This window comes from Alligator sinensis, unplaced genomic scaffold, assembly GCF_000455745.1.
Source record: "Alligator sinensis unplaced genomic scaffold, ASM45574v1 scaffold58_2, whole genome shotgun sequence".
In the NCBI taxonomy this organism is placed as follows: domain Eukaryota; kingdom Metazoa; phylum Chordata; order Crocodylia; family Alligatoridae; genus Alligator; species Alligator sinensis.
Window position 1 is genome coordinate 406,558 of NW_005842405.1, and position 12,753 is coordinate 419,310.

The 12,753-nt window shown below is 38.0% G+C and overlaps 1 protein-coding gene across 1 annotated transcript in view; it reads left to right on the plus strand.

The window, feature by feature from the left end:
- The window catches only part of SLC30A9 (solute carrier family 30 member 9), an 82,777-nt gene extending 71,907 nt beyond the window's left edge, over positions 1 to 10,870 (plus strand). Inside the window, exons 17-19 of the mRNA XM_014522863.2 lie at positions 1,162 to 1,291; positions 3,059 to 3,172; positions 6,801 to 10,870. Of these exons, the coding sequence (XP_014378349.2) occupies positions 1,162 to 1,291; positions 3,059 to 3,172; positions 6,801 to 6,845 (289 nt within the window). The 3' untranslated portion in view covers positions 6,846 to 10,870. The remainder of the gene's footprint in view (positions 1 to 1,161; positions 1,292 to 3,058; positions 3,173 to 6,800) is intronic.
- The last annotated feature ends 1,883 nt before the right edge of the window (positions 10,871 to 12,753 follow it).

The window sequence follows — 12,753 nt, forward strand, 5'->3', positions numbered from 1 at the left end:
AACGTCCATGGTGGCTAGGAGTGTGTTGCTGGGAAGGTGGTCTATGTTTTTAAGTTTGGTCGTGCATACCATCCAATGACATCTTTTAAATATTTGGATCCACACATCCTTGGAATTTTAGACAGTCTCAACTCCAGTTTTGGTGCATTTATAATGACTAAACCCATCCAGTTTGGAAATCTCAACTGCTGTAAAGTCTCTGGAACGTAGTCTTATACTAACTCCCATCCAGATTCAGCATGTAGGCTGTCTAGGTGGTGAGTACAGTGCTCTCCAATAACAGTTTCAGATGACATGTCGTTTTCCATGATCATAGTCATCTTTTGTATATACAGCAACTATGCTGAGGGTGGGATAATTTGGGGATCCTGTTGTTGATCCCCTATATGCAGGGATCCCTTCCCTGGCAGCGAATCAGCTTGGCACATTAGAGAATCAAGTCCTAAGTCTCCATGTTGAAGATGTTTCAGCCATTGAAGATGTTTCAAATGGTTGTTGTCAATGAAAAGGAAGTTACTTACTAGAGATGCAGTTTGTAACAGATCCCTACCAGCAGATGTATGTTAGGGTATTTTGTCATGATTTTAAAATACTTGAACATTTGAGGTTCTTATTTTCTCTAAAGGAACTAGTTAGTGATTCACTGTGATTAGGGTAGAAGCAAGCACAGCCTTTGCTTGCTATAACAAATAACTCAGACTTGAAATTTGAGGATAGCTTAGAGAGGCAATCAACTCCTTTCATCTTAACAGATAATAGTATTTACAGAGAGCAACCTTTTTTTTCAAGCCAAAATAATAAATTTGTCAGCAAGTCAGATCTTAATACTGATCTGCCATATTCCTGCAAATACTCAGCTATTCTGTTTTCCCTTGCAAATGACGTGATCCGCGCTGCCAGGTCAGCAGTCTTATTTGTGAAATTTGGTCCATTTTAAATAGCTTAAAGCATAATTGGGAAAAGGGATTGAAGAAGTGAACGTTAGTTCTGAAGATATTTGTGACTTTTTAAAGGGGGTAAAAAGCAGAGTTTCCTTTTTTGTACTTGCAAAATCTGTACTGTGACAATGTTGTGAACCAAAGAATTCAAAACAGTAGAACTGTTTTACATCGTTCCATGTTTTTTCCCCCCCCCCACCCCAAAAAAAATTATGTATTTCAGAGGAATTCATGATGTTAAAGCCACAGACATGGGAATGAGCAAAGTGAGATTCAAGGCAGAAGTAGACTTTGATGGACGGGTTGTTACTAGTTCTTACCTGGAAAAACAAGACATTGAACAGCTGCTACAAGTATGTTTTAATAAAGTTATGTTGTTTCCAGCACAGGGGTGGGGTCCTTGTCAAATATGTTAAGAGCTTCCCATTGTCAAATATGTTGAAAGCCAAATTTGCAAGTAGATAGGTTATATTATTTTGCACTTTTGAAGAATTCCAGAGGGATTTACATACTAAACAGGTAAAGTATACACCTAAGATCAGACCAACCACTACTGAAAGAAAACCATCTCTGGGCAGGAGTGTAGTATGTATGTACTTTGTGTGTGGCAGTTGAGCAAGCCAGGAATTTTTAGATTAAAGTTTTTTTTTTTATTTGGAAATTGGCAGATTTGACAAATCCAAATGGTTACTCCTCCCTGGCTATGGGGGACAGGACTAGAATAGCCTCTTGCCATTCTCTTTATAACTATGCTTCCAGTATTTGAACATCTATCAAAAGTATCCTTTGTCTTCTCTTCTCCATATTAAATAATCACAGTTATTCCAATCTTTCGTCATAAATCATAGTTCTCAGACCTTTAATCATTTTTGTTGCTTGCCATTGGAGTTATTTTTAACTTGCCCATGTCTTTCTTTAAGCATGGTGCCCAAACCTGGATGCAGTAGTTCAAGTAAGGCCTCAGTGCTACATATATACAGAGGAAGAATCACTTCCCTTCACCTGAAATGACAGTCCTTTTAATAAACCCAGTATGCTATTGGCCTTTCTTGCAACAAGAATATACTGTTTGCTTATATTCAGTTAATAAACCTCAGGTCCTCTTTTGTAGTACTGCAGCCTAGGAAGTCATTTTTCAGTTTGTATTTTTTTGCATGTGAGCGTTCTTTCCTAAGTGCAAGACTTTGCACTTATCTTTATCAAATGTCATTCATTAAGTTTCTAACTATTTTTCCAGTTTATCAGGGTAACTTTGAATCCAAATAATAGAGATGTCATATTGATCTTAAATATACTGTAGCCACATTGCCTGTGACTGAGAGAGAGCTACAGATATTGTTATACTTGAATGTAAGGAAAACTCATGTTAGTGCTGCACTATATAACATAGTCCATATTCAGTCAGTTTGCTTGGACTTTGGTGAAAAATTGATAGTAGATATCTGCCTTGTACTCAAAAAGCATTCCACCCTGCTCAGTTTAATCTTGTTTTTTAGATTGGGTGTACCACTGGCTTCCTGCAGTCTGAGTTCACTTGCTCTATGTTCTCTTCGTTGGTTTTTTTTTTTTGGTGGAGGGGGAGTGTCCTGTACGTTTCAGTTAATTTTGTGAATTGTATATACTTTTGTATATAAGTAAATACATTTACTTTGCAGTGTATGTTGTCCACAGCATGCAGGAGGGGTGGGTAGAGTGGCAAAAAGATACAGGGTCAGAAAAGGGAAGGATGGGAGCAAGTGCTTTGCTTTGAGACTTACTATTTATTAATTATTTGCTAACTCATTGTAGACGTGGATTTTGGCAAAATAAACTGGAACTTGTAAGCCTTGTTTGAGGAATAAAGGAAAAATCATTGAGAAGTAAAAGGGAAGAATTGTACATGGTGTAGATTTGCTGTGGCCAAAATGTTCTTTGTTTATTTTAAATTTATCCATTTTGCTCATCCTCACGCCTTGAAAAGTCAGACTACATGTGGTTGTGATACAAAATGAGTCTACTTTTCCTTGACAAAACACTGTCAATTAGGAAACATGGAAATATGTTCAGATTTAGTCATGTAAATTAAGTGTTTCTTTTTTTTTAACTTTTCCTCCATTCTCTCAACTTTCATTTTTTGTTAGGAAATTCAGCAGGTGAAGACACTTGAGGAACTAGAAGCTTTTATGCTGAAGCATGGAGAGAATATTATTGACACCCTGGGCGCGGAAGTAGATCGGCTTGAGAAGGAGCTAAAGGTAAGATTCAACTGGTGGGCCTTCCTTTTTTTAGGAACTGTTGTGCAGAAATGTTCAGTCTGCCTGCTCTTCCCTGTGTAATAGGCTTTTTAATAAAATCAAAGGCACTTTTAAAAAAGTTTCATTAAACAAATCAGACTTGGAAGAGCAGAGATTTATCTTCTTTTTCATCTATTTGACATGTTTAGATTTCTTTAGTTTTATCTCTTCATACTGCTTGCTGCTTCAAGATTATTACTATTTAATAGTTATTTTTTATGAAATATTACCTGTTTGCAGTCACTAAAAGTTTGCACAGTGGTCTCAGTGTCAAGTAATTTATAATTCTACTTTGGTTATAATGAAAGGGAAGTTTTTATATGGTTTTTAATCCTGCACTTATTGTTGTGTCAAAACTAATTGGCTGTATATGAGAGCTCTAATTATTAGACTTATGCTCTTGGCAAACAATAGAACGTTAATTTCCACTATTACTTTAATATTTCTTAGCTCCCTTGTAGTTGCCAAACAAGAATGTTGTTGTTCATGTCGGGATTTAAATATTTTGAATTGGAACAGTGAAGGAAGGTTATGTGGTTATTAAACTCTTTACTTGTGACATTGTGGGGTAGGCATGTTGGCATGCTTTCATTTTCATTTGGTATAGTATATATAACAGATGATGTAAAGCAGAAATATTTGGTTCTGCATAGTCTTATTATAGGGGTCTTTCAGGTAAATATTTCTGCTGATCTTTGTGATTTTTGTGAATTCTAGAGTGAGGTTAATGAGCTAGGCAGAGATAACAGTTGGTGTTGTCACTCCTGTGTGGGATTTAAGTCCCGCTCTGGTATATAGCTTGTATGTTAGTATATGAATTGTTATAACACGTGTATGGATGTATGTATAATGTGCACAGACAAAACAAAATCCAATATATAATTCTTAGTAAGTAGAGGTTGGGAATTAATAGAAATACATATGGATTTGGATTTTAATGCTCAGGGATGTAGCAGACTTAATAATTATTTATATTTTTGCCTGTGGCTTTCTTGTTTTATGGTCTGTCAGACCAAAAATTGAGAGAAGTGGGGCCTGGCAGAACCAATTTGTCTATTCTGTGTTGAAAAGATAAAGGGTGCGCCTGGTTCATGCTCCCTTAAGGCTGACCAATAGGAGGAATAATATATACAAATAGCTAATACTGGTGTTCATGAACTATACACAAGGAAAACATGATTATATATAAAATTCAGGAAAACCTGCCAGAGAAACTTTTAATAACAGCATTTGCATTACTTATGTGTCCTTGGTGGCTGACTATTGCAAAATGTCTCCTGTCCTGTTCGTTCGTTCTCTCTCTTCCCCCCCCCCCCCCCCCCAAAAAAAAAATCTGCCCAGACATCAAAATTTATAACATACCAGCAGACCTGACTGTAACTGGAAGTTATTTTATGTTCTATGCAACAGTTTTGGGGTACAAAGGAAAAGATTCTGAAGAGCGAAGAAGAGTGGATAACATAACCAGGGTCAACAAAGGTGACTTTCAAAACTGAATGAAATTCAGGATGATTTCTTTCCTTGCCATTAGAGTAGAATTCCCCTTGTGGTGCTCTTTGAACAACGCAAAGTACAGAGAGAGAATTGCCCATGAGAGCATCAGCTGATTTCTATAAAAATAAAAGGGTGGTGCAAGAAATCCACTGATTTTTAGAGAAATCAGACGTTTGTTATGAAGGTCCTCAACTGTTTCAAAAAGACACATGACCTGGTATTGCATAATACTGCATGGGATGTTTTGAGGATATATAGTATGGGCAAGCGGCTGCTAGCCTTCCTAAAACTTTTAGACAGGTGAAGTTAGCAATCCTAGTCAAGTCAGCTAAGTGACTGACTTTATGATAATCAGCAGCAGGTACAGCGACCTGATATCTCCTGTTAAGTCCTGATCTGTATTGAGATACTGATGGATAGTCATGATAGCCAAAGCCCTCTGGTAAAGGTGACAGCAAAGAAGGTGAACAACCTGAATTTTCCTGGCAACCTTGATCTGCTGGGTACTGAGAATATGGGCTTTCAGAGCCAAATAGATGCCTTTTGTAGGCTGCTGAATGATTCTGGCTGCCTGTCAGTGTGAATAGAGAGAACAATGCATACATTGAAGTGGGTGACAGTAAGATGGACAACAACATAGACAGGTCTATCTACCTGGGGAGCTTCTTTACATGGGAAGTGGATTTCTCCAAGGAAATTGAAGAGGCTGTGACAGATGCAAGTGGCATTAGGCGACCTGAAGCTGATACAGAGAGAGAAGAATCTCCTCATAATCCTAAAATTCAGTGCTTAATATACAGTTGTGCTCTATGCGGTGGAGACATGGTACTTCAAATGGATGAACTCAGATTCCTGGCCTATTGAAATGTAGATAGCTGCTTGTGGTGAACTGGTGAATCCGTATCTGAAACAAAATAATCAGAAAAAAACATTTGGTGTGAAAGACTGCTGTTGCTGCAGCAGTGTAGAGGAAGTTTCAGCTGCTTTAAATGTCTGTGCTGGATGAAGAATGACTGCCTGCTAAAGACCATGGTTTTTGGCTTGGTAGAAGGTGGCAAAAAGTGGCTAGATAACATAGCAGAATGGTGGCAAAAACATCCAGGCATATATACTTGGTTGCAATGGAGAGTTGGACTACAGTGCATGACTGGCCCCTAGTGGTGTTAAGTTATAGGATCTAGGAAGGAAAGGAGAATATGGTTAAGCATTTTCTTCTTTCTGGAGATGCAAGACATTTGGGTAATACTTTTTGCTGGCAACAGTATTTTTTCCAAAGAGATCTTTGAGCCATCAGCATAAGTATGCACTTGTGCTTTTGTGCCTGCTTTTTTCTCTTGATCAGAAGGGCTGTTCAAGAGCATATCCTTGCCTAGCACGTGTAAGATTTTTGAGAAACATTCTAAGTAGTTTAGTTCTATCTCCCTGAAGTTGTGCAGTTGAAAATTACTCTTTTGAGTATGACCTGCAGATTCAGCTCTTCATGGTTTTTGAGCAACAGGCTCAAGAATAATTATTTTCAAAAAATGAATTCTATTTTAGGGGTGTGTTTGCATTTTAATGATTGCTTTATTACTGAAGACACTAGTTAAATTCATATGCAGATGACTTTGAAACAAGTCACTTTAAACCATATATGGCTCGTGGAATCTGCATAATATCCTTTATTGTATTTTCACAAAATCTGAAGATGTGTATTTCCTTGTTAGAAGTTTTAATTCATTTTAGTAGCATATAATCCAGTTGGTACCAGGCACCTCTGGTATTTGTAAAAGTGCTGCTTGTATATTTAAGTTCTCTTTGAACATTTTCCTTGCCTATGATTCCTGTTTTTTTTGGGAGGGGGGCTTAAACTGAGAGTCCCTTCATACTTTTTTAAAGCATTCAGACTAATTTTGTTCAGATGTTGAAAAATGGTTCTTGAGGGACAAAGATGACTTGGCATTGTGAACTGCCTAAAATATTGATTAAATGCAAATTTAAATTTTTTAAAAACTGTTGCTATACTACCATGTCTAGATATTTCTGTCCATGTTGTACAGGTGATTGTATGCACTAATTAATAAACTGGGTTCCTCTCTTTTTTTTCTTCTTTCAGCAACGTAATCCTGATGTTCGTCACGTGGATTTGGAAATATTATAGACTTAACAGAAGTCCTTTGAATTTTTCCTTTTGGAAAGAATATTGTAAATGATGGAACAACTATTGAACCTGCAGCCCTCTAAGTACTTTACTTTACCTCACTTTATGCTGCAGGTTCCTGGACTGTTAGAACTTGTTCAGTTTCTGGAAAAGGATTAGACTCAAAGGCAGCAATTTGTGTTGAACTGATTTTTTTTTTTCCATAAAAGCTACTTGGCATAACTTCTACAAGAGAATCTATTGGAGGTGAATTCCTTTGGGATCCAGGACATGTATCATCCAGTAAGGCAAATATGAATGCCTGAAAATGGAAAATTATATATTCAGGTCCCTTGTTTCAATTTTGTGTCAACTTGCACATCAATTTGCACTTGTTTAATTGCTTCTTACTGGAAGCTGAGAGGTTCTTGTAAGATACAGATGTTAATACTAGAACAGGTTTTATTCCCCTGGAACCTGCCTGTATTGAATCAAATTGTTATATTCCAGCTACATGGTCTTTTCAGCCTCTCTTCCCTCAGACACCATTTTTTTTGCCAACAGGAACTGCTCATTACTCAAGTTTTGTGACCTGAAAACTTGATTCTGCCAGCATTGCAATTCATGACAACCTCAGAAGATCAGATTACACTTTTCAGTGCAATCAGCTTTATGGGCTTACTCCAGAGTATGTTGTATTACTGTGAAGGATGTAGAAATTTTAGCGAACTTGCTCTCTTACAACCTTTGTTTTTTCCTTTGCCAATCTTTATGCTTTTGTTGTTTTTAATTTGCTAATATTGGTGGTTTAACATGAACTGTGTACAATAGTAGTTGTTAGTTGCTGTTTTTTTTTTTATTTTGCTTCATATGCTTCTAAGAGGCCATGTATCACAGGTGGTCTTTTCTAGAAACAATATGTGTATAGAAGTTTTAACATATTTTGAAATGTACTAAAATATTTATAATTAAAAAATTGAAGACTATATATTTTTATTTATTTGCACACAAGCATTACTTGTATAAATCCTGATTCTAGATTGCTCATTTACTTTTTTTTGTCTTTTTAGAATAAACCCTCTGCCTGGGGAAACAAACTAGGTGTTTTGAATATGTGTAATAACTTGGAGAATAATCCCCAAATGAAGTACATAGAGTTTATGTATTTGAAATGTTAGCTTATTGCATTCTGTATAACGGGTTTCTAGAATAAAGCTTTCAGCGTAGGCATTCAGGTTATAGCAGAGCCTTCAAGAAACATTGTGATCCAAAGGCTAAGTGAGTACAAATCATGCAGATCTTGTAATTGAAATATTAATGGAATATCTACAGAGAAATCTCTCTACAAGCAAAATCTTTTATGTACTTTAAAATGTTTTCGTAACATGAACAATGCTCCTGGAAGAGAGGCTGGCAGTAAAAAGCATCCTAGTGATTCAGTTGCTCAATAATCTAGTGACTGACTTGCTAAGAACAACAATGTTAAATTGATTTTGAGAACTTGCGTTCCATATTAAGATTAAATTATATGCATTGCAGCAAGTAGTAATAATAGTGGAAACCAAAATGTCAGGATTTGATTAAATGCTTTGTAATAGTATTTTTTAAAAGTAAAATGTCACTTACCAATCAGTTATGATAATTAAAAAATAGCATGCCGTTTGACAACTGCAAAGCACTTTGCACCCTGTGCATTTCAAATAAAATGACATTCCACATTTTAATTTTTAGAGAAGAGGCTTCATGTACTCTGTTTAATGGATTACTTTTTACATGGCTCAGAGTCAATGGTTAGCTTCTCACCTTTATTCATAATTCCTACACCTTTCTCAGCAGTTGTTTTATGGGATATAATATAGTATATTAATGGTAATACTCATCTCATTTCCTTGTACTAAGTCTTAGTTAGATCTGTAATATTAGCATAAGCTTGATCATTAGAGATGTGTTTAAGAAAAGTATTATTTCGTAGGTGATCTGCAAATATATTATAATGTGCTCAATGTTCTGAATAACAGGGACAGTTTAGCACATTCTAAATAATTTACATTTTGTGTCCCCCACCCCAGTCAGCTTTTCTGCATTTTGCTGATAACATACTCCTTGAAAAGCACTGAAACCTATGATAAAGTCTTACTTCTATTCTCCCTCTACATCTTCTCCCCACTCAAATAATGCAGATGAAATTTTAATATTGTAAACTATACTGCACTATAGAAATATTGAGACTCCTTCCAAAAATATTAGAAACCTGGAAAGGGACAGGTAAGAATTGAAACGGTTTCTGTCTGTCTCTTTAGTAGTGGATGTGACTTCACAAATTAACATGTATACTGGACCATCATGTAGAGGATCGAGTCTTCCTGAAATATCACCACAAAACTAGTAAACTTTTTTAAAGTATGGAAATGGTTCCTTATGTTATGTTAAGTTCCTCTTAAAACATATTCTACATGAGTCTGTGTAAAAATGGTGCTTTCTTATCAGACCTCCTGGTGGTATGAAATGTGATTATCTGCAAATTTTAGGAACAAATATAAGTTTTTTGCTGCTTTTTATTCATGTTATCACAATAAGGCCAATGCTACTGTGAAGAAGAGTTGGCTTCCTTTGTTTCTATTATGAGAGGATATACTAAGTTTAAATCAGTAGCATCCCCGCAACTGTCCAGGAAGCAGTTTGGTTGTACTATCGTAACTGGGTGACCTAACTGAATAGGCAGAATCCCTTTCACTGATGACGATGCTGATGCATGGAGTCTTTCCCCTTTTGGATATGATTTTTGGAGTTCATCATGGTTTAGCATGTTGGACAAAACACATTTGAAATTAGGCCGGATTTATACAGAACAGACAATACACCTTGTCCCAGGGGAGCTGGGGTGGCAGGAGGACCCCAGGCCAAAAGAGAGCCCCGCTTACCTCTTGCAGAGCCTGGAGAGCCGGAGGAGAGGCGCGCGGCGAAACCACCGGTGAGGGTGATTAGCTGCGTGTATATCCAGCTGTAGCCGAGCAGCGTGGGCGGGAGATACTGCCTGGGAAAGATTAAAAAGCGGCCCCAACGATGCGGCAGGGCGGTTGACAAGTGGAGGCTTCAGGAGAGAGCCCTCACACGGAGGGGATCAGCCGCCGCACCCGGCAGTGTGGGAAGCTGGGGGCGGAGCCAGGAGAGGCTCCAATCTTACCCAAGCCCTAGGAAAGTCCTGAGAAACCTGAATTGTGTCTTCCAACAGTGGTAGGGATTCTGCAGATTAAATTAAATCTCCAGTTATGACAGTGAAACCATGCTGTTTCCTGGAGGTTGCAGGGATGCTACCGATTTAATTTAGTATATACTTTCAAAAGAGAAACAAAAGGAACCAACTCTGTTCCTCAGATGTATTTACGATAGACTACTTAAGATTTTTCTTGAATGTGATCTTTGATTTGAAAAAGGGTAAAACTCAAAGGAGAAAGAAGTTGGCTATAATGAAAACATTTATTCTTGGATTATTTTTCAAGCATTTCCTAAAGCCACAGAAGATATTTATTTTTATATATAGTGTTGGCCTTACAGAGTTTGTCTTGCAAAATTGGATTCAGACTGATATACTTGCTTTGCTTTGTAGGTGACTTACTGCATACATAGTATTTCATAATCCTTTGAATTTACACTGGAACAAAAACTGGTAGACCCTGCTGCACTTAACTATTTTGATTTTCTTTTAATGTTGAGTTGATTGGAGAATAGTAATAAATCTTCCCCTATTTGGCACTCTTTTTTTCCTGTTACCATTCAAATTGTTGAATTTATATAAAGTATTCTCTATTACATGCATTAAATTTTTACCAGGGTAAATCATTAGGTCTCCTTATGTAGTTTTGAAGTTCAGCACTTAAAGCTATTTGTTTTTTTTTCTTTCCTCACCCCAAAGCTATTTGATGTGTGTACATCAGAGACTGCAACTGGAAATAACCATTTGAAACAACATTTGCTGTTGTAATGCTTTATTTTATCCCTTTGTGTATCAACCATGTGATACTAATAAACCTTCTAATCGACTACAATATTGGTAAGGTGTTATTGACCATCCCCCAGTCTGCTACAGGTAGGGACCTTGATTAAAAAAAAGCTTTAGCATGGTTGAATCTGATCAAGCTAAGGTACTATCATCAGTTGGCAGTAACATGTATTTTATAGATATAGTAAAAGTGCTCCATCAGTCCTACGGTCTCGTTGCATTTTTGTGAAAATTGCCTTAATATTTTAACAGTTAAAGCTGGACACAAGATTTTGCCTTTACCCCCTACATAGCAGAGACTTGCCATGGCCATCTGTACTGATAATTTCCAAAGTATATTACAGATGTACTCCAGATTTTGTAGTAACTACAAGTTCATGACTGAATTACGTTCAAGATGCTGCAAGTCCTAAATAGTGAAAACCTCAATTAGCTGAAACTTCAACATGTTTAGCATAGGCTCTTCAGTAGTCTGTTTGGCACCATGTATGTCACAAAACACAATCTCAGTGGTCTTCCTGAGGTTACTTACATGTACCCAAAAAGTAGATAGTTTTAGGAGTGCATCCTTTGTCAAAGTCTTATACTAACTAATGTAACTTTGATATTTTATTTTACTAGCTAACTTTGGTTCTGGTTACTGAGGGGAAAATACATGTCGAATGCTGTTTGAAGTATGCCTAGACGATAAGGCTGCAGCATATCCATGCAAAACCCATAAATCAGTGGGGGCCAATCTTTTTTCTCAGGTATGCCATAAAGTAATCCTTGCACCCTCTCCAACTGTCACTGTGATCCTCTTCCCCTGCTTCACCTGCCATTCTGCTTTCTGCTCCCTGCCCTGTGTTCTCTGCCTGATCTGTTGTTCTACTTTCTGCTTCTTTCCCTGTGTTCCCTGCCCTACCTGCCACTTTGCTCCCTCACTAGTCTTGTCATATACCACACAGGTTGTCCTTGCTGCTTATAGATTCATAGATGTTAGGGTCGGAAGGGACCTCAATAGATCATCCAGTCCGACCCCCTGCATAGGCAGGAAAGAGAGCTGGGTCTAGATGACCCCAGCTAGATGCTTATCTAACCTCCTCTTGAAGACCCCCAGGGTAGGGGAGAGCACCACCTCCCTTGGGAGCCTGTTCCAGACTTTGGCCACTCTAACTGTGAAGAAGTTCTTCCTAATGTCTAGTCTAAATCTGCCCTTTGCTAGCTTGTGGCCATTATTTCTTGTAACCCCTGGGGGCGCCTTGGTGAATAAACCCTCCCCAATTCCCTTCTGTGCCCCCGTGATGATCTTATAGGCAGCCACAAGGTCGCCTCTCAACCTTCTCTTGCGGAGGCTGAAAAGGTCCAGGTTCTCTAGTCTCTCCTCATAGGGCTTGGTCTGCAAGCCCTTAACCATACGAGTGGCCCTTCTCTGGACTCTCTCCAGGTTATCCGCATCCCTCTTGAAGTGCGGCGCCCAGAATTGCACGCAGTACTCCAACTGCGGTCTGACCAGTGCCCGATAGAGGGGAAGTATCACCTCCTTGGATCTATTCGTCATGCATCTGCTGATGCACAATAAAGTGCCATTGGCTTTTCTGATGGCTTCGTCACACTGCCGACTCATGTTCACCTTGGAGTCCACTAGGACTCCAAGATCCCTTTCCACTTCTGTGCCACCCACGGCATGCTTGTGGCATGTGTGCTGCTTTTTGACCATCTCTGCCATCAGTAGTTAATTTTTAATTATTTTTTTATCCTGGTATATAGTGGAAATTGGCGTTTATGTGAAATTTCAGCTAAATTAGCCTGGTCACAGTTGTAGATGACTTCGTAGTATAGTGATTGGGGGAAAAATCAGCGGGATGAGTCAGGGTTTGATAGAAAAGCCTTCCTTCTGGTGGTGATTAATTCTTTTGAAAAACAGGACTAGCTGAAAGAAGGATTTGT